Here is an 18055-nt window from a genome sequence, read left to right as displayed (position 1 = left end):
TTTTTGGCCTAAAACAGTGATTTAATTTGGTAAAACTTGGAAATATAAATTACTGACATTTAGGGCAATAATGTAAATTAGCACAACAAAGGAAGCCAGTTGTCTGCTCAAAAACAAGTTTGTGAGTTGTTGTTACTTATATCTTTAAGTTGGGGTTCAAAACAAGGGACAATAGTTCTGCTAACTCTTATTTCTTTGTTGTGAAATTTGGTCATTAGCGAAAGCTAGAGGCTAACTGATGCTAGTGGCTAACTGATGCTAGTGGCCGCTGCTTGTAACATCTACAAGAGTAGCCATTAGCGTATCAATGCTAACTCAAAATTTTGGTCACAACATTAGCTAACATTCAAAGCGGCACTACAATCGTGCCAGAGAAATTCAGAGTTGAGCAAACTCAAAAACAAAACTTTAAATATTTAGTTTAATTGTCCAACTTAAAATGTTATCGAAGTTTGTTGCCTTGAAATTTTGAATTCACCCAACTTTTCTTTTTTTGCAGTGTAGACTGAAAGTTTTTCCTGTCCTTCTCTCTCTACAGGAGTACGAGTTTGTGGTTCTGCCTAACGCCTACATGATCCACATGCCTCATGCACCTAGCTTCGACATCACCAAGTTTCGCTCCAACAAGCAATACCGGGTCTGCCTCAAGACCCTGAAGGAGGAGTTCCAACAGAACATGTCGCGGCGGTACGGCTTTGCCGCCCTAAAATACATGACGGCTGAGAACAACAGCTAGCCACGACTGCTGATAGTTAGACCCCTGGCACTGAACTACTGAATTGGGGGTTTGGGGGGGAGGAGGGGGTGGGGGTTTTGGGGGGTGGGGGGGGGGTAGCAATACCACAATATACAGTATATGAGACTTGAGTCCCTCAGACTTTGTTAGAACATTTGACCCTCAGTGTGGGACTGCAAGGGTATCTTTGTCCATTCTTTGTCCTCTGCTGTGGATGAAAGAAGTTATCCAGGAGGAGTTATTCATTTCTGCCAGGATATAAAAGCTGTAAAAGAAGACATGAGTGACTGCTTCATCCTGGCCCGACTGTGGGGCGATGAGCTCCGGCCCTGAAATCTCACAGACAGCTGGCAAAGAAAGCAAACATTGAATGCCTTGCCATATTTGTAAGGCCAGTGACAGTGAGTTGTGTGTGTGTGTAACATTATGTGTGTGTGTGCGTGTGTGCGTGTGCGTGTGTGTGTGTGTATGTGTTGGTCCAGAACGGAGTTAAGAAAACAACTTAAGGAGAGCTGAAAATGTGAAAGTGTTGTGGACTTAAATTCTGTTTGCACACCTTCCAAGTGCCATCAAAAAGCAGCAGCAGTCTGACTCAACACCCGACTCAAATCCTAATCCTCACCAGGCAGTGAAATAAGACAAAGGTAAACATATCCACATAGATTTTGAAAGTCTCGTTTGTGACGAGTGACACACACTCAGATATTAAGGCTAATAGCAGAGCAGCTGACCATCTGCTGCTGCTTAATTTGTTCCATAGCTGATGCAGATCAGAACATTTTACTCCTCTTATGATGAGGGAAGTAAGTGCAAAGATGTGCTTGATATTCAGGGTATGTCCACATCAGCCTGAGCGTGCTGCTAGACATTGTTTGCAGTGTTTTGTTATGACTGGAGAATCTGAAAGCAGCTGGTGCAGTGTGCTTTTAATTGATGCCAGTGCGGTCTGTACAAACACCTGCTGGAAGTCCTGTCAGTCTGTGAAGCTGCCACTTCACCACAACGAGCAACACAAGGCAAAGCACCAATCACTGAGCTTACTGTTTACTTTTCCTACCAACAATTAGTATTATTTATCATTGTGTTTATAGCTCTGATGGATGGAGTAAGGAGGGGTAGTTCCAGTAGAGCACAGAGTTTAAACTCTGTAAAATTAACCACTTGCATTCAGGAGAGACACTCTTTCTCTCCCTCTTTTTCCTCACTCTGGTCTCTAGGTTGATGACATTGTACTGGCATCCAATAAGTCTGCAGTGGTGAGTGTTCTCCTGTTTGTGTCGTCACACACTGTCAGGCTGGGTGTGGTGATCCTGATGTGGGTTTATTATGGATATTCTGTTCAGCTGAATAGTGCTGTAGCACCTAGTTATAGTTATAAGCTCTTAACCTGTCAGTTCTGGGATTCAGACCGGCAACCCTCCACACTGTAAGAAAAGATAAACAATAGCTCCGCAATAAAATTGATTGCACGCAATATTATTAATTAAATCTAACTAAGTTACAAGTTGAGCAAATTACAAAAACGGACTAATTCTATTGTGTTGCATTCATTCAAAATTCTCTTCATTTAGAATTACATACACATACATTTTTAAATTTAATGTGATCAAAATAAGTAGATTCTATCTCAAACATTTTTATATTAAAGTTACTTAAACAACTGCCTCAAAATCAAGGACGCATTTATATTTAATACATTTTATCAAATATATTAAGTAAAATGAAATGACTACAGAATCATTTATTACAGTGCAGTTATAGGCCCAATTCTCCGTGGACTGCTCATCTAGAGAGAGACAGGACACACACAGACTGACAGTAATTATATTATTATATATACCAACTATAAAATATTATACACATCACTGTTGAGTATATATATCACAATGGAGTGAAAACTAAAGTTGGATAATCATGAATGGATTACAGTGAACAGAAATTTATGATCATGATTTTGGAAATTACATTAAATCATGTACAGTATGTGAATCTCACTGTGATAATATTGAACATTATATAAAGAATTATAGAGGATTCAAATGATAAATAAAAATCCTGATACCATAGAAACCTGTACTGGTTTTCCCACATTCAAATCAGGGTTGTCTCTGCTTCGATCCAGAAGATGGTGCTAATACACCTCAAGCCTAACTGACAGCGGAAGAACGTATGCATGTTAGCAGGAAAAACAAAAACATTTTAGTTAACCAATAACCTCAAACTCAAACTCATTGATGAATTACATTTATGGCCAAAACAAGAGTTTAAACTGTAACAATGTAAAACTAGAGGCCTCTCTCTCTCTCTCTCTCTCTCTCTCTCTCTCTCTCTCTCTCTCTCTCTCTCTCTCTCTCTCTCTCTCTCTCTCTCAGTCATGACAGCAGTTTCTTACTGTACAGGCAAGTTGCAGAAGGGCTTGTTGCAGGTGTGTGTGTGCGTGTGTGTGAATATGCTGTGCGTCTGATTGTACGAGGATGTTCAGTATGCAGTTGTGTGAACTTTGACTCTGTTCTGATTGTGTGTGTGGCTTTGCAGGGCTGGGAGGAGCTGCAGTGTGTAAGTAGGACAGTGCTTACTGATGCTGCTACCTGAATAAAGCAAAGAGTCAAACAATCTGCTGTTAGTTTGTTTCATCATTTCTCTCCTCATGAATATAGCCTTGTCATCCCAAAGTAAAGAGGAATTACTTTGGTTTAAAGGGTGTCACACATAGACATAGTATAAATAAAGGACGTAGTGACCGTGACGTCACCCATTGGTTTGTGGACTGCCCATTTAAGGCACCAAGTTCAGCGTTATACTCGTCGCCATTTTGTTTCATTATGTGAAAATACAATGTGAAAGGGTCAAAGTTATGAGACCGAACCGGTAAACAACCTTTTTTTTTTTTTACATTATTGACACAGTGCTGTGGATATGCAACTTTCTGATACTCTCCTGATGACGGCTCGCCTTGTTAGCCACCTGTCAATCAAAGGTAGCCACGCCCCAAATCATACGATTCTTTATTTTCTATTTTCTTCTAAATGGGGCCATTATTTACACTATTAACATCATATTGTCTTGAAGAAGATTTTTTTACTAGCGACTGAGACCATAGTGTGAGCATAAAAACATTTCTGAGGTACTAAATGAAATTAGAAGTTTTCTCATTTTGTATTGAAAGGAATGGACCAAAATGCTTCTGCAGCCGCTGTCAGCGCCCCCCTGCTGGCAATTTTTGGTAGAATGCAGCTTAAGGCACTTCCTGGTTTGCCTCACTGCTCAGACCCGGAGGTTGCCGCCTGCACCTCTCAACCATCTTGTAAGGAAGGAAGTAAAATAACTCCCCAAATTTCAGCATGTTAGCCACGCAAAAAAATTCCAATATGGCTGCCATTTTCCAAGATGGGCACCATAGAAAGCAATATATTATATTATGTTATATTATATTATATTATTGTTGTTTGACCTGGATTGCAATTAGATGATCACAATCAATATATATCAAATATATGTTTGTTATGTTAAGGATTTTCTCAAACAAACAGAATTAACAAACATATATAGAGCAGAACATTTTATAATTTCTGAGTAGTAGTAGTAGTATGTCATCAGTGCTTCCCACAGGATTTTATGAGACTAACCATTTTAGGGGGGTCCAGGGGCATGGCCTTCTGGGAGAAGATTTTGTACATTTTTTAAAGTAAAATACATCAGTTTTGTGCACTTTGAGAGCTAAATTCAAAACCCCTTTTTTTAATTTTTCAGACAGAATTTTTTTTCCCATAAAAGCCCAAATCTGGTGGCCTTTGCACATTCCAATGCCACTATTCCATCTCAATCATTGCATATTTTAATGAATTATTGTAGAGGAGAATATGGGTTCTTGTATGTTTCATTTAAGGCATCTTATTTTGACAGTCTTCTTGTAAATTATGTAGTAGATTCTGTTAACACACTGCACTGTGTGATTTATTACGGATATGGATATATCTACGGAAGAGTTTGTCGGTCAGCAAGAAACCCTTTTACATCGTTTGAGATTTTAATTCAGTCACCCATACATAAATAAAGAAATGAATGCATTCCCTTGTCCCTGAGAAAGACACAGGTTACAGTATGAATACACAATGCAGGTTGTTATTCATGTGCAGCTGTTTGTTAAACAGAGAAAACGAAAAAGATGTCGCTTCCCATGATGATTCGGAGGAAAGGACTGCTCATGTCTCTTAAATCGTTTCCTCTCTCCTCCTTGCATCCCGGTGGGCGGTTGGACAGCTGTAAACCTGAAACTAAATCAGCATCTCAAAATCCCAGAAAAGAGAGTCGTTAATTAATCAAAGTTAGCCTAATACTTTTCAACTGTTTTACTGACATAAATAAAGCAAAAACATAATAATAAACAAAAATACATTTCAGATCTTCTGCGCTGGAGGTGCTTAATTTCTGTTCAATAAATCTCTAAATATATGCTATATAGTAGCCTGATATCAATGTAGTGATATAAACTCATGTGATATATAATATGAATAATAAAGGAAAAAACGTGTGTGTAGGTGTATTACATGATACATAAAGTCATACAAAATTAACTTTTTGCATGAAGTACACTAAATGCCAATATGTAGCCTGAAAACGTAGGCCCATACATGTTTTTCTCATATCATCCACTTCATTGCTGTAATCGTTTATTCATTCATTCATTATGTTTAATTTAAAGCACATGCTAAAATTATTCGTCACCGCGCTTCGGTTTCATGAAACAAAAGTTAGTTTGTAATGGTTCCAATGAAATTGGGGAGCTGTCGCAAAATACAATTTTCAGGGATTTTCCCGGATGTCCCCTCACGCTCAACGGCACTGATGGTGTGTAGCCCTTTTTTTTCAGATCTTTATTTAACAATGAAAGAAATACAGGCATTCGGTATATAAACAAGATATACAAAGAAAAATGTCGGTTACAGTAAATTAAATACAGTATATAAAAATAAAATAACAATAAAGCGCATATAATGTGCTTCTCTTTATATTATTCTGGGGCTTCTGAAAATACATTTTTAAAGTGCATGAGAGCGCGTTCACACTTTTTATTTGGGGTCAACTCTGAAGTTTCGATATAATATTTTAATTCTCTTGTGAAAACGTTAAAGTGTGTAGCCCTTTAAGGCTCGGGCAACGTCCTCTCTACGTTACATTCTACGTCAGTTGCAACGTCACATGCGGAAGTATCAAAATGGAGAACAGGAGAGAAGCTTCCACGAATGCGATGCTGAAAGATGGTAAAAACAGCGATATGAATGGCAGCGACGATGTGTGTCAAATGCATTGTGTTAGTCGATAGTTTTAAAACATATAACCAACAGCTTGACCAAATGGCCACATTCGTCACTCAGCTATCCACTGCAAAAGCCCTGTTGTGAGCCCTCTTAATGAGTTATTATGACGTGTTCGTATGTCACCGAAAACGTTATATTTGTTTCAGTAACAATACACTACAAGAGTTGCTTTTAGAAGTGGTATAAAGTGTAAATAGAGTGAATGGTTTTAAAAGTGCCGCTGTGTTTATAGGGTGCTACGCTGATTTCCTGGGAGAGGACTTCGATGTGAAAACGTACACAGCTCAGGCTATTCACCATGCTGTCATCGCTGAGCAGCTGGCCAAGCTGGCACAGGGCATCAGTCAGCTGGACAAGGAGCTGCACAGCCAGGTAGAGACCCAATACACCGCAATACAGCCACACTGAGCCACTGTTTTAACAGCGTGAAAAGTCAATTTATAGCAGACTTGGTGAGATGAAGCTTTGCACAAAAGAGTGCACAATCACATTGCCAACTAATGTTAAATCTTTGAGAATTACCTGAACTTGGAAATTCTACAAGAAATACCAAGCCAGAATTAATGATGATGCAAATAACAATGCAAGGCTAAGTATGTATGTATCTTATCTTGTTTTTGTAACCTAATGAACAAGGAAAACCAAAACCAAATAGAGTGTTGCTGAGAGTAGGGTTGGGCTGGTGTAAACCTTTTCTAACATGTTTAAAATTAAGCCAAACCCCTATTGCCAAGAAAACTATCATCAGGAACTGGAAATCAAGGACCAGTGGACCCCTTTTTCTGTCAAGCCCCTCTTTGATGATATAGGAACATTGTATGTAAGCATGTCTCGGAGGAGGACGAAGAGGTGCGGGGTTGGACTGACTGACTGACTGACAAGGTGACATAAATATACTTCCAGAAGCTTTAAATGTGACATTTGCACGGCAAATTAAACTATGGCGGGACAGTTTAGACTATGGCGTGCCACAGTCTAGGTAATTAATGAGAAACACTGACTTTCTCTGGTTTTACCAGTGTGTGTGTCTGGTGGGTCTCATGACCTAAATAGACGTGAAGTATAATAAATAAACACAACATGCTCTGTTCGCGTCTTCCTCCTTCCCACCTTAAGTTCAGATCAGATGCTCCCATTTCCAAGTTCGGAAGTTGTTCTGATTTTGGTGTGTTGGTCTTTTAGTCATAATGTGGAAACATCATGATCCCACATTAATGCAGAATAAATGCCAATTCTTCATGATGAGCCAGGCCTGTGCAGCATTGATCACCGCACAAGGCATGCTGGTTAGATTTGTGTCCACTCCAGCTTGATCCTAACTTGCTCATGTCATAATGAACACAACAATAAAACAATGATAATGCTATGAGACTGAGGTGTCTGCAGTTTTTTTAGAGCCAGCGCCGTGGTTGGTTGACACCGACTGCAAGACCCAGGGCATGATGGGAAATGCCTGCCTCTCACCAGATATAACAGCTGATTGGTTTAGAAGTTGACCCAACATTGTAATGTTTTATAGACAATTTCTTCAGTGCCGCAACACTGTTACCCATATATTAAGCACTAGATAGATAGATAGATAGATAGATAGATAGATAGATAGATAGATAGATAGATAGATTACTTTATTCATCCCCGAGGGGAAATTCGGTTGTCACAGCAGTCCGGTATTCAAGTACAATACAATACAATAGAATAAAATACTGAGGTAGCATAGTAAAAACAACAATAGAAAAAAACACAGAATAGAACAAGGACACTTAAGAAGTTAAAAAAAGAAGATCAGTTGGTAGGATGGTTGACAAGATGATGGTAATAATTAAACTGGTGATGTGATGGCAACAATGCTATAGTGACTAGACGGTATATAATGATAATAATAATAATAATAATAATAATAATAGTACAGTATATAATATATAATATAATATGTAATAATAAATAAACAATATAATATAAAATAAAAAATAAATAAAAATAATTATAAATAAAATAATATGATAATTATAAATAAAATAATATGATATAAAGTAATAATAATAATAATAAATAAGGCCGCTAAGGCTGGTATAATAATAATAGTAGTATATTACAGTATATAGTAATAATAGTAGTGGCAGCAACAGTATATATGATAATAATAATAATAATAATAATAATAATAGTAATAATATAACCCACACAAGTTTTTAGACTCATTATGTACCTTTTCAGGGAGCAATTTGGTTCAGCTCATTTTATTTCACAGTAGAATTTTGCTTTGAATCTCACACAGGAAACACAGTAACTATAATGGGAGCCAATCCTTAAATAATTGTTCTCCTTCCTTCCAGGTTGTGGCCAGACATGAAGACTTACTCTCTCAGGCGACTGGAATAGAGTCCCTTGAAGGTAAAGAGACACAGCGTCATGCACATACACCATGGCCTTTAGAATGTTTTACCCCTTTGTCTGACTGCCATTGGTCTCATTTCATTTCAGTATGCTTTATAAATGAATTGCAAACACATTTGACTCAAATACATTAATAGTGCTACTGTGAGAAGTTACCATTTTGAAAGCTATCCTTGTTAGTGCATCCAGCAATGCAATACAACCAATTTTGGACATTTGGCTGTTGAAAACCAGTGCATTTATTTTCTATGTTGCCATTTCACTACTCGCCAAGTGGCTTATGACTTTAGTCAATCACACACAAAAAATGATTAGATTATTACACTCAACTGCATTCTGGTTTATTTGTCAAGTGAAATAACTTTTTAATGGTGAGAAAATGGAAGAAACCTCAGGAACATCAACTTAGCACGGACCCCCATACTGCCCTACAAAGCCTAACTGCAGTAACTACACTAAGGGTAAAACTGAGGAAAACTGCTTTAAAGTTTTTTAAAGTTTTCTAACTGGCCATCCAAATTGGTCATAGGTAGGTAATTGATATGACACTTATTTCTACATGTATTAATGATGTAATTTTTATGCTCATGATGATTTGTTTGACCTTTGACCCCAAAATCTAGTTACTGCACTCTGGTTTTGCATTACTGTAAAAGGTTCTAATAAAAATGTTCTTGTCTTCTTTCAGCTTTTATATTTTGTTTTCAGTAAATAAACATTTTCAAAAGGAATTTGTTATAAATGTATTTAAAAGTGTTAAACAACTCTATTCGTTGATTTCTGTATTTTAGACTTAATATTTTAAAGTAATGTTATATTTTAGTCTTAATATAATTTTATCTCAGTTTTTTTTTTAAGTTAATCACAATCAATATAATAATTCCCCTGTCAAATAAACATATAATTTATTTTATTCTTGTCTTCACTATTCAACAAAATGAAGAAATACAAGGCTACACTGTATCACGGTCAAAGCAGACCACTTACTGCAGTCTGCTTTGGTTTTTATGTTTAAATTCATATATATATATCTGAAATAAAGTAAAATTAAAATCTAAAACATTGTCACAAGATTAAACGGACATCAAAGAGTTAATTTTTAGTTCAATTTCGACCAAAATTGACAGAAATCTATAAAACTCAAACACTAACAGCATCAATCCAACCAAAACAACAAAGATATATTACAAATTCTGTTAGCAATAACTTATTTCACATCATGCAATAAAAAAGTAAAATCAAGTACAGGAAACACAAAGATAAGATTGATTTACCCTCCCCTGTTTTCCTCAAATGTATTGGCAAGCAGGTTAATGTCCATTGTGGTTTGGTTGTTCTCTGGATGGATAGACAATTCATTGGACAAAAATGATACATAGAATGTGAACATACCATATATAAGGAAAACGGATCAGGGTGGATGTCAAATAGGTTCCATGTGTTGCTAAACAGCCTGAGTCACGTTGCTAGATGACTTTGAGTTTGGACTTAAATGTCTTAAATTACAGAGTCTGATTGTCTGAAATTGTGGAGCCAGCTTTTTCCAGAGGAAGTGGCCCTGTGGCCTGCTCATTTCTTTATTTCTCTGGGGAATGACAGTAGCCCTGTATTATGAGAGTGAAGAGTCCTAATCGGATTTTAAGGTTCAAGGAATCTGACATGGATAGGGAGCCAGTAAATGCTTAAACTGGCGTTATGTGCAAAATGTTCTGGTTGTAGTTGGATTGTAGCTGCAGCGCATTCTGAACCACTTGAAGACTTCTAGTACTAGCATGTGGAAGGCCTGACAGCAAAACATTTAAATAATCCAGTCTGGATGGTAATAAAGTGGGCATAAGGGGATGAAAAAGACCAGGTTTTAACTCTGGTGCATGGGTGAAAGAAGGTAATCTTGGGTTTCTTTAACATTCCCATTCAAAACAAAAGGGTTGAACAGATACATAACCAAAACTGAACTTACTAAAGCTGGAAATTATCTTATTATGGATTAAGATTCCACTTCTGTGCTTCAAAACTGGATCTCCGTGCAGCTTTTGATGCTAGTGATCACTGTAGACTTCTTGTCCAAATGGAAAACAATTCTGGCCTTTTTGGTCATTTTGTTTCTTTTTTGGTCAATTTGTGTCTTTTTGGTAATTTTGTGTATTTTTTTTTTGGTCATTTTGTTTCTTTTTTGGTCAATTTGTGTCTTTTTGGTTATTTTGTGTCTTTTTTTGATCATTTTGTGGCCAATTTGTGTCTTTTTTTGGTCATTTTGTTTCCTTTTTTTGGTCATTTTGTGTCTATTTGGGTGATCTGAACTGTGCGCGTGAGATTCTGTTCAGTGAGCGGGGGTCGCGGACAACATGCATGTTAAATTGGGGGTCGCGACTCAATAAGGTTGAGAACTACTGCCCTGCACCTGCCACCATCAGGTGGCACCGTTGACACCGATGAACGCAGCATCAGGAGCAATGATACTTTGACATGTAGGCTGCCATGGTCAGGATAGAACCACGACCTTCCATCAGTGGGCGACCCATATTGCAGAGCAATGATTATTGCATTATCTGATATGGGATGTTTAAATAAGTTTTCCAAGGTTTCCAATTGCGGCCCCCGTGACGATATTTTGTGGCCCCCGCCTTGATATGAAAGTTTAATGTGAGTTTTATATGAATGGCACTTTACCGTGTTGTGTGTGTGGAAGGTCCCTTTAATTACTTTTTTTGGTCATTTTGTGTCTTTTTGATACTGCCTCCAGTGGCCCCCAGGTAATTTGAGTTCGAGACCCCTGTTTTACAATGATTGCATTTCTTGGGTTTTACCACCAGAGGGCGCAAGCATTTTTCAGTTAACGTCTTCTAAGAAAGGAGGTAGCAGTATCACATTAACAGAATTTTTTTTTTTTGTTATTTTCAGGGGTCCTTCAGATGATGCAGACAAGGATCAGTGCTCTGCAAGCAGCAGTTGATAGGTAAATCTGTTTTCCTATGGCTTAAGTCAGGTGATTGGCTTCAGTGCCTGCTGCTTTACATGTACACTCCACTTCTTTCTCTATTATTTACCCAATGTTTTTAGTTAAGCCTTGGAATTACATGATTGCTTACTTGATTTGAATCCATGAACCCCTGAGTATTTAGAGTCCAAATATTTTCTTTCATCAATATTGGCAAATATTTATGACAAAGCAACAAAAATGTAACATTTTTGACGAACTTCCTTAATTAGTATACATGAAGGGTTTGACACTTAAAAACTCTAATCTGGAACTAATCTCCTTCATCCAAAATGAGTGGGCATCATTTAATCATCCTTGTTTGACAGTGGCTGGCAAGATGAGCTAAACAACTTGCAACTCTCATCACATTTTGATTCAAATATGTCTCAAGGTGCATGAAAGGCTGATTCAGAAAGTAGTTTTTCCTAATGTAGCACCCAAAATGCCTTATCTTACTTGTATGACCATCATCACAGCTTGAGTAAAACGCTGTGATGAAGATTTGTCTTTCTGATATATCAAGACAAATGTGTGTATATATATATATATATATATATATATATATAGTACCATCTCTCCCATATTGTCCCAGACGTCATAGGAAGGGGGACTAACAAAAAAAACGTATTTTACCACATGTGCCACACCAAATTTCATTATAAAATGTAACACATTCAACATTAATTGAACACCTTTAGCAGTTTAGATTACAGACATTCAAATATCTAGCTGTTACAGACTGTAATAATAATAATAATATTAATAAACAAATATTTGTTTGGCTTGATGGGAGGTTCCCATTGCCAGGCCTGTACAGCTATAAAGGAAACACTGTATATGATGCTTTTATATGCACCTCTTTGGTTCTTAACGGAGCCATGCACATCTCTTCAGGATAAGGACAAAGATTGTTGACCCATACAACAAGATTGTGGCCAGGATCACCCAGCTTGCCAGACTACAGGTAACTTTCCACCACACACAATAATGATTTGATTCCATCACTTTTCTGTGGCTGTCATTCAGTGACTTTGTCTTTTGCAATGGTAGAAGAAACTGCATGGCATAAGAACATTATTTCACATTTAATTCTGTGCTTTACAAAACCCTCAGACAACCCTCAACACCTAACGTCAGCGTAAAAACTTTTAAAGTCACCTAGGAGTAAGATAGATGGTAAGACTGACAGGAAAGAATTCTGTCTGACAGAAAGGATTGGTTGAGTTTGGGAGGACAGTAAAAAATAGCAATGATGCAGGGTTTTGGCCGGGGAGTTTAAATGCCAGGTAATAATGATAATAATAACTTAAATTAACATAGCGCCTTTCAAGAAACCCAAGGACACTTTACAATGGGCATAACTGAAAGATAGAGAAAGTGGGTTGTGATTACGGGGTTTAGGGGGTGAACTGAGGCCAAAGGCCTTGGTGAACAGATGGTGCTTGAAAAGTTTTTTTTGAAGGTGTCCATGGATGCAGCATTACTGATTTTGTCCAGTAGAGAGTTCCAAAGGGTGGGGGTTGTGGTGCTGAAGGCACAAGGTCCAAAAGTTTTCAGTTCGGTGCAATTGTCACCCGGTTTGCACAAATATTGCTTGGCTAACTTGGCCAGTCAAGAGAAATTTTTCCATGCTTGATTTCCACTAGTCAACAGGGTTCACATCCAGAGGTGCTGGGATGTCGCGTAAAAAATAGTTTTTTACCTCTTTATTAGCTCTGTTGGATGGTCTTGAAATTTACTGGTGCCATAGGAGTAGTCGATAGCTGTAGCAGTGCTGTCTGTTGGCTGAGGCGCACTTTAGTAATCACATAATCCCTAGATATTTTGGTTAAAGTTTCATTCACAGATCTCAGCATCTTGTCTCATCCCTCTCACCCTTCCTCAGGTGGCCTGTGACCTGCTGCGGAGGATCATTCGTATCCTGTACCTGAGCAAGAGGCTCCAGGGTCAGCTACAGGGGGGCAGTAGGGAGATCACCAAGGCTGCACAGAGCCTCAATGAACTAGGTAAGGACATGCATGTTTATTGATTATTATATGAGTTCACTTTTGTTTCGACAAAACTACTATTGCTGCTGTAGTGTCCCGATAAGCAAAACTTCAAGGTGTAAAATTTCACACCAGTGCTGATCCTTACAGTTCACCTTCACTGATCTTCATCCTCATTGTCTATACTGTAATTTTCTCATAATGATTTGTTCTGTTCACAAGACACATACTTCTACTCTGCTTTGGAAGAAGTATCGCTCCTCTGTTGCTTTTCCTCAAGTATCTTCTATTTTTGTCCTTTACAAAAGGCTCAGATTTTTGTATTTCACTAAAACGTAAGTAAACCCTTGGATATAATAACTGGTCAAACCTCCTTTGGCAGCAATAACCTCAACCAAACGCTTCTGGTAGCTACTGATCAGACCTACACAATGTTCAGGAGGAATTTTGGGCCATTCTTCCTGACAGAACTGCCGCAGCTCAGCCATATTCTCAAGATGTCTAGTGTGAACGGCTCTTATGAGGTCATTCCACAGTATCTCTATTGGATTGAGGTCTGGGCTCTGACTGGGCTGCTCCAGTTTACTTCAATGTATGGGGTCATTGTCCTGCTGCATCATCCAACTTCCACTGAGCTTCAGCTGGTGGACACCCACCCTGAAATTATCCTTTAGGATACCTTGTTAAATTTGGGAATTCATTTTCTCCTTGATGATGGCAAGCAGTCCAGGCCTTGTGGCAGCAAAGCATCCCCAAATCATGATGTTTCCGTGGTCCACATGAAAGTAAATTTTGCATTTAATTTGGAAATTGAGGTCCCAGAGTCTGGAGGAAGAGTGCAGAGGCACAGAATCCACGTTGCTTTAAGTCCAGAGTCCACAGTCATTGTTGATTTGGGGTGCCATGTCATCTGCTGGTGTTGGTCCTCTGTGTTTTCCGAAGTCCAGAGTTGACGCAGCCAGGAAATTTTAGAGCACTTCATGCTTTTCCAATCCAATTGACAAAAAATGTTGAACTTTTCCACGTTATTAATTTTTTTGAGATGTACCTGTATGTTAAAGACTCCGAAAAGCCAATTAAGTTTCCTATAAAATGATAATAATAATTCCTTCAATTCCAATAGGGTCCTCACCAATCCTTGTGGTCAATGCCTTAATAGCCTTGGTTATCACAAGGCATTAGGCACACCAGAACAGGTTGAGAAGGAAAATTGTTTTCAGCAGCCTGCTCATGTTGGCCTATGACCACTTCTCATACCACACACACAACACACACAGGCTTGCACAAATGCCTCTGGCTGTTGACCTTTTTAATGGTGTCATTGTGCTCAGTATTCTCTGGCACAAGAACAAATTGTTAAAGGTGACACAATGTCTACTTCTGGTCTCTGCTGTGCCAGTTGGTTGTTGTCCAACAATTCCAACAATTCTCAAGTGGGCATTGCTGCTTTGTTATAGTTCACCCTGTGGGGTCCTGGAATTACTTCAGTCGGGATTAAAGAGAGTCATCTGAAAAATGATTTCAGATTATTTCTGAGTATCAGATATTTCCTTTTCACAGAGTTTGCATACTTTTGGTCTGGGTCTGTGTGAGCCATGCTAGTGGCATTCCCCTCTGGATAAGGGATATTGGTCAGTTGACCACTTGAGTCCAGACTAAAATGTCTCAACAACCATTACATTTCGTGGTCCCTAGAGGATGGATACTAATTTTCAGATGTCATTACATTCATTTGTACACACTGCAGCAGCGGTAACAGTGCTGTACTGCATCAGAAGAGGGGTGGGTGGAAGGAGGGGACTTGTTACTTCAGCAGTACACTGCAAAAAAAAAAACGTTGGGTGAACTCAAAATTTCAAGGCAACAAACTTCGATAAAATTTTAAGTTGGACAATTAAACTAAATATTTTAAGTTTTGTTTTTGTGTTTGCTCAACTCAACTCAACTAAGTTGTGCTAACTTATAATTTTACATTGTAATAACTTTTAATCCTTACTTCTGCAATGTGCTGAATTGGCACGATTGTAACGCTGCTATGAAATGTCAGCTAATGTTGCGACCACAATTTTGAGTTAGCTTTGATACGCTAATGGCTACTCTTGTAGCTGTAACAAGCAGCGCCGCTAGCATCAGTTAGCCACTAGCATCAGTTAGCCGCTAGCTTTCGCTAATAACCGAATTTCACAACAAAGAAATAAGAGTTAACAGAACTATTGTCCCTTGTTGTGAACCCCAACTTAAAGATATAAGTAACAGCATTTCACCAACTTGTTTTTGAGCATACAACTGGCTTCATTTGTTGTGCTAACTTACATTATTGCTCTAAATGTCAATAATTTATATTTACAAGTTTTACCAACTTAAATCACTGTTTTAGGCCAAAAATACAAGTTGGCTTTTTTTGCAGTGTAGCTGCAGTGGGCACCAACAACCACCAGAAAGTAAATGTGAGCAGAGTAGACTGGGGCCTCCATAGTCATATGTTCCGCTAATTTGAGAAATGCTACTATCACATGGGGGAATATCAACTAGAGTATATTGGAACGCTTTTTGGTTCATCACATGGGAATCGGTGTAACTGGTATTATGACTTCATGAAATCAAACGACTTGCCTTAGCTTATATTATGTTAACGTTTTTATCGCTGGTGTCCTCTTATATTATTATATTCTATCCTGTTTTCTATAATATGGTCCTATGTGCCTGAAATACAGATTATTACATTTGCCTATTAAAAGCTCCTGCGGATCCACTGAAATTAATTCAACTAGTTCATCACTCAGCAGACAGACATAGCCCAAGAGCTGCTTATGTCAGTTGCTGATTTGGAACACAAAGAACACAATACATCTCTTCACATTCCCCTTATGTGTCGGAGAAGCAGATCCAAAGTCATAATACCAATTTTCTGTAGTTGATATCACCCTACATGATAGTAGCATTCCTCACATTCTACATCCCCTTTCACTCAATACGCCATCAACATGTTGTTTATGAAATATTTTATTTGCACAATAAAACAAAAGTATCAATGAATACAAAATATACAGAATGTAGGCTACTACATCCCTATATAACCTCCATTCAGAGATCACAGATTACACTCAAGTGTGTCACTCACAAGTTTTATATATATTTATTCACCATATAGTTAAAAATCTGCATTAATTATGGGGCTGAACAACAAAAGGACCACAAACATCTTTCTTCATTTATAATAAATGATAAGAAAACTTCTCGGATTTTGGGGGTTTTCCTTCCACGGCCTGTTATTTCTCCCATTAAGATTTATTATGGATACAATTAAAGTAAAAAAAAAAAAGCATTTGAGAGTCTGTCAGCAAGAAACACTTTTACATCATTTTATTTTTATTTATTTTTTTATATCATTTTCATTCAGTGATGTGAGGCTGATCATTCCTGAGTGTAGGGTTTGATATAAGTTACAAAGTTTCAGTGTTCCCTGAAACGTTTAAAACAATAAATTATTTCCGATGTTCAAAAGACACCATAAGTATATTATGAGATATTAAATAATGAATTAATAATCAGGATATACAGGGGCTGCAAAAGTAGGCATACAATAAGGATTATTTCAGTATTACCAGTATTATAATAGTGGTGCTAGGATTTGTGAATGCGGAATACTGGGCAAACAGTTTATGGATTTTAGGGATTAATATGTTATTATTGATATGTTTGTATAGTCAATAAAATAATTTTGGGTGCATGTTTTTTTATCACTGTATACTTACTTTTGCCCTGCCCCCTGTATACAGATGTAAATAATAAATAAATAATATAAACACATTCCCATGCCTCTGATTAGGACACAGGTTGTTAATCCTGGGCGGGTGTTTGTTAAACAGGTTACTGGCTTCAGAGATAAAAGACTTGTAACTGTGTGCTGCAAACCACAAACCAGTGCAGGCTGGAGGTGCCGGCCTGATGAAGCCAAAAGAACCACATCATCTGCAAAAAGCAGAGATGCAATTCTGAGGTCACCAAACCGAAAGCCCTCCTCCCCCAGCTGCACCTTGAGATCCTGTCCACGAATACCACAAAGAGAATTGGAGACAATGAACAGCCCTGATGGAGGCCTGGTTTACCTGTGCTGGGCTGGGAAAACAGACCTTACGTTTAGCGCTTCTTCATAAAAGTCTTTCAATTGCTCAAACACTCACTCTTTGCAGGAGCTTCAATCCTGTTGTGTTGGTTACTGCCGGCATTGCTTACTGCCCAGGCTGAGCTCCACAGCCAGGAACCCCAGGGCCAGAGTCCTGGATTAGGATGGCTGCATGGCCATCTGCATGGCTAACTGAGCCAACTAGCTAATGACAGCTGCAGTTAGCTGGTGGCTACCTTGTCAATAAGCTAAACCACCTTGGTTAGTTGTTTTTTTTGTTTTTTTAAAGATAATTTTTTGGGCATTTTTGCTTTTATTGAAAGTGATGGATAGAAAGGGGGAGACAGAGGGGAGGACATGCGGCAAAGGGACCTCAGGCCGGATTCGAACACGGGTCCGCCGCAGGAAGGACTCAGCCTTAATGGTACGCGCTCTACCAGTATGAGCCACCGGGACGCCCAGGTTAGTTGGTATTTGTGTGGACATGTGAAATGGAGTGTTTGGGAAACAGTG

The 18055-nt window shown here is 38.3% G+C and overlaps 2 protein-coding genes across 3 annotated transcripts in view; both read left to right on the top strand.

Moving 5' to 3' along the window:
* large1 (LARGE xylosyl- and glucuronyltransferase 1) overlaps positions 1–2337 on the top strand; it is a 79920-nt gene extending 77583 nt beyond the window's left edge. For both annotated transcript variants that reach the window (XM_059325785.1, XM_059325786.1), the window contains one exon: positions 539–2337. In XM_059325785.1, coding sequence (XP_059181768.1) covers positions 539–736 — 198 coding nt within the window. In that variant the 3' untranslated portion in view covers positions 737–2337. The remainder of the gene's footprint in view (positions 1–538) is intronic.
* A 3596-nt stretch (positions 2338–5933) lies between these two features.
* The window catches only part of cog5 (component of oligomeric golgi complex 5), a 52658-nt gene continuing 40536 nt past the window's right edge, over positions 5934–18055 (top strand). The window contains exons 1-6 of the mRNA XM_059325770.1: positions 5934–5997; positions 6287–6426; positions 8388–8445; positions 11350–11404; positions 12323–12392; positions 13314–13434. Coding sequence (XP_059181753.1) covers positions 5952–5997; positions 6287–6426; positions 8388–8445; positions 11350–11404; positions 12323–12392; positions 13314–13434 — 490 coding nt within the window. The 5' untranslated portion in view covers positions 5934–5951. The remainder of the gene's footprint in view (positions 5998–6286; positions 6427–8387; positions 8446–11349; positions 11405–12322; positions 12393–13313; positions 13435–18055) is intronic.

This window comes from Centropristis striata, chromosome 22 (assembly GCF_030273125.1).
Source record: "Centropristis striata isolate RG_2023a ecotype Rhode Island chromosome 22, C.striata_1.0, whole genome shotgun sequence".
In the NCBI taxonomy this organism is placed as follows: Eukaryota; Metazoa; Chordata; class Actinopteri; order Perciformes; family Serranidae; genus Centropristis; species Centropristis striata.
This window is presented reverse-complemented; position numbering and strand designations above follow the sequence as displayed.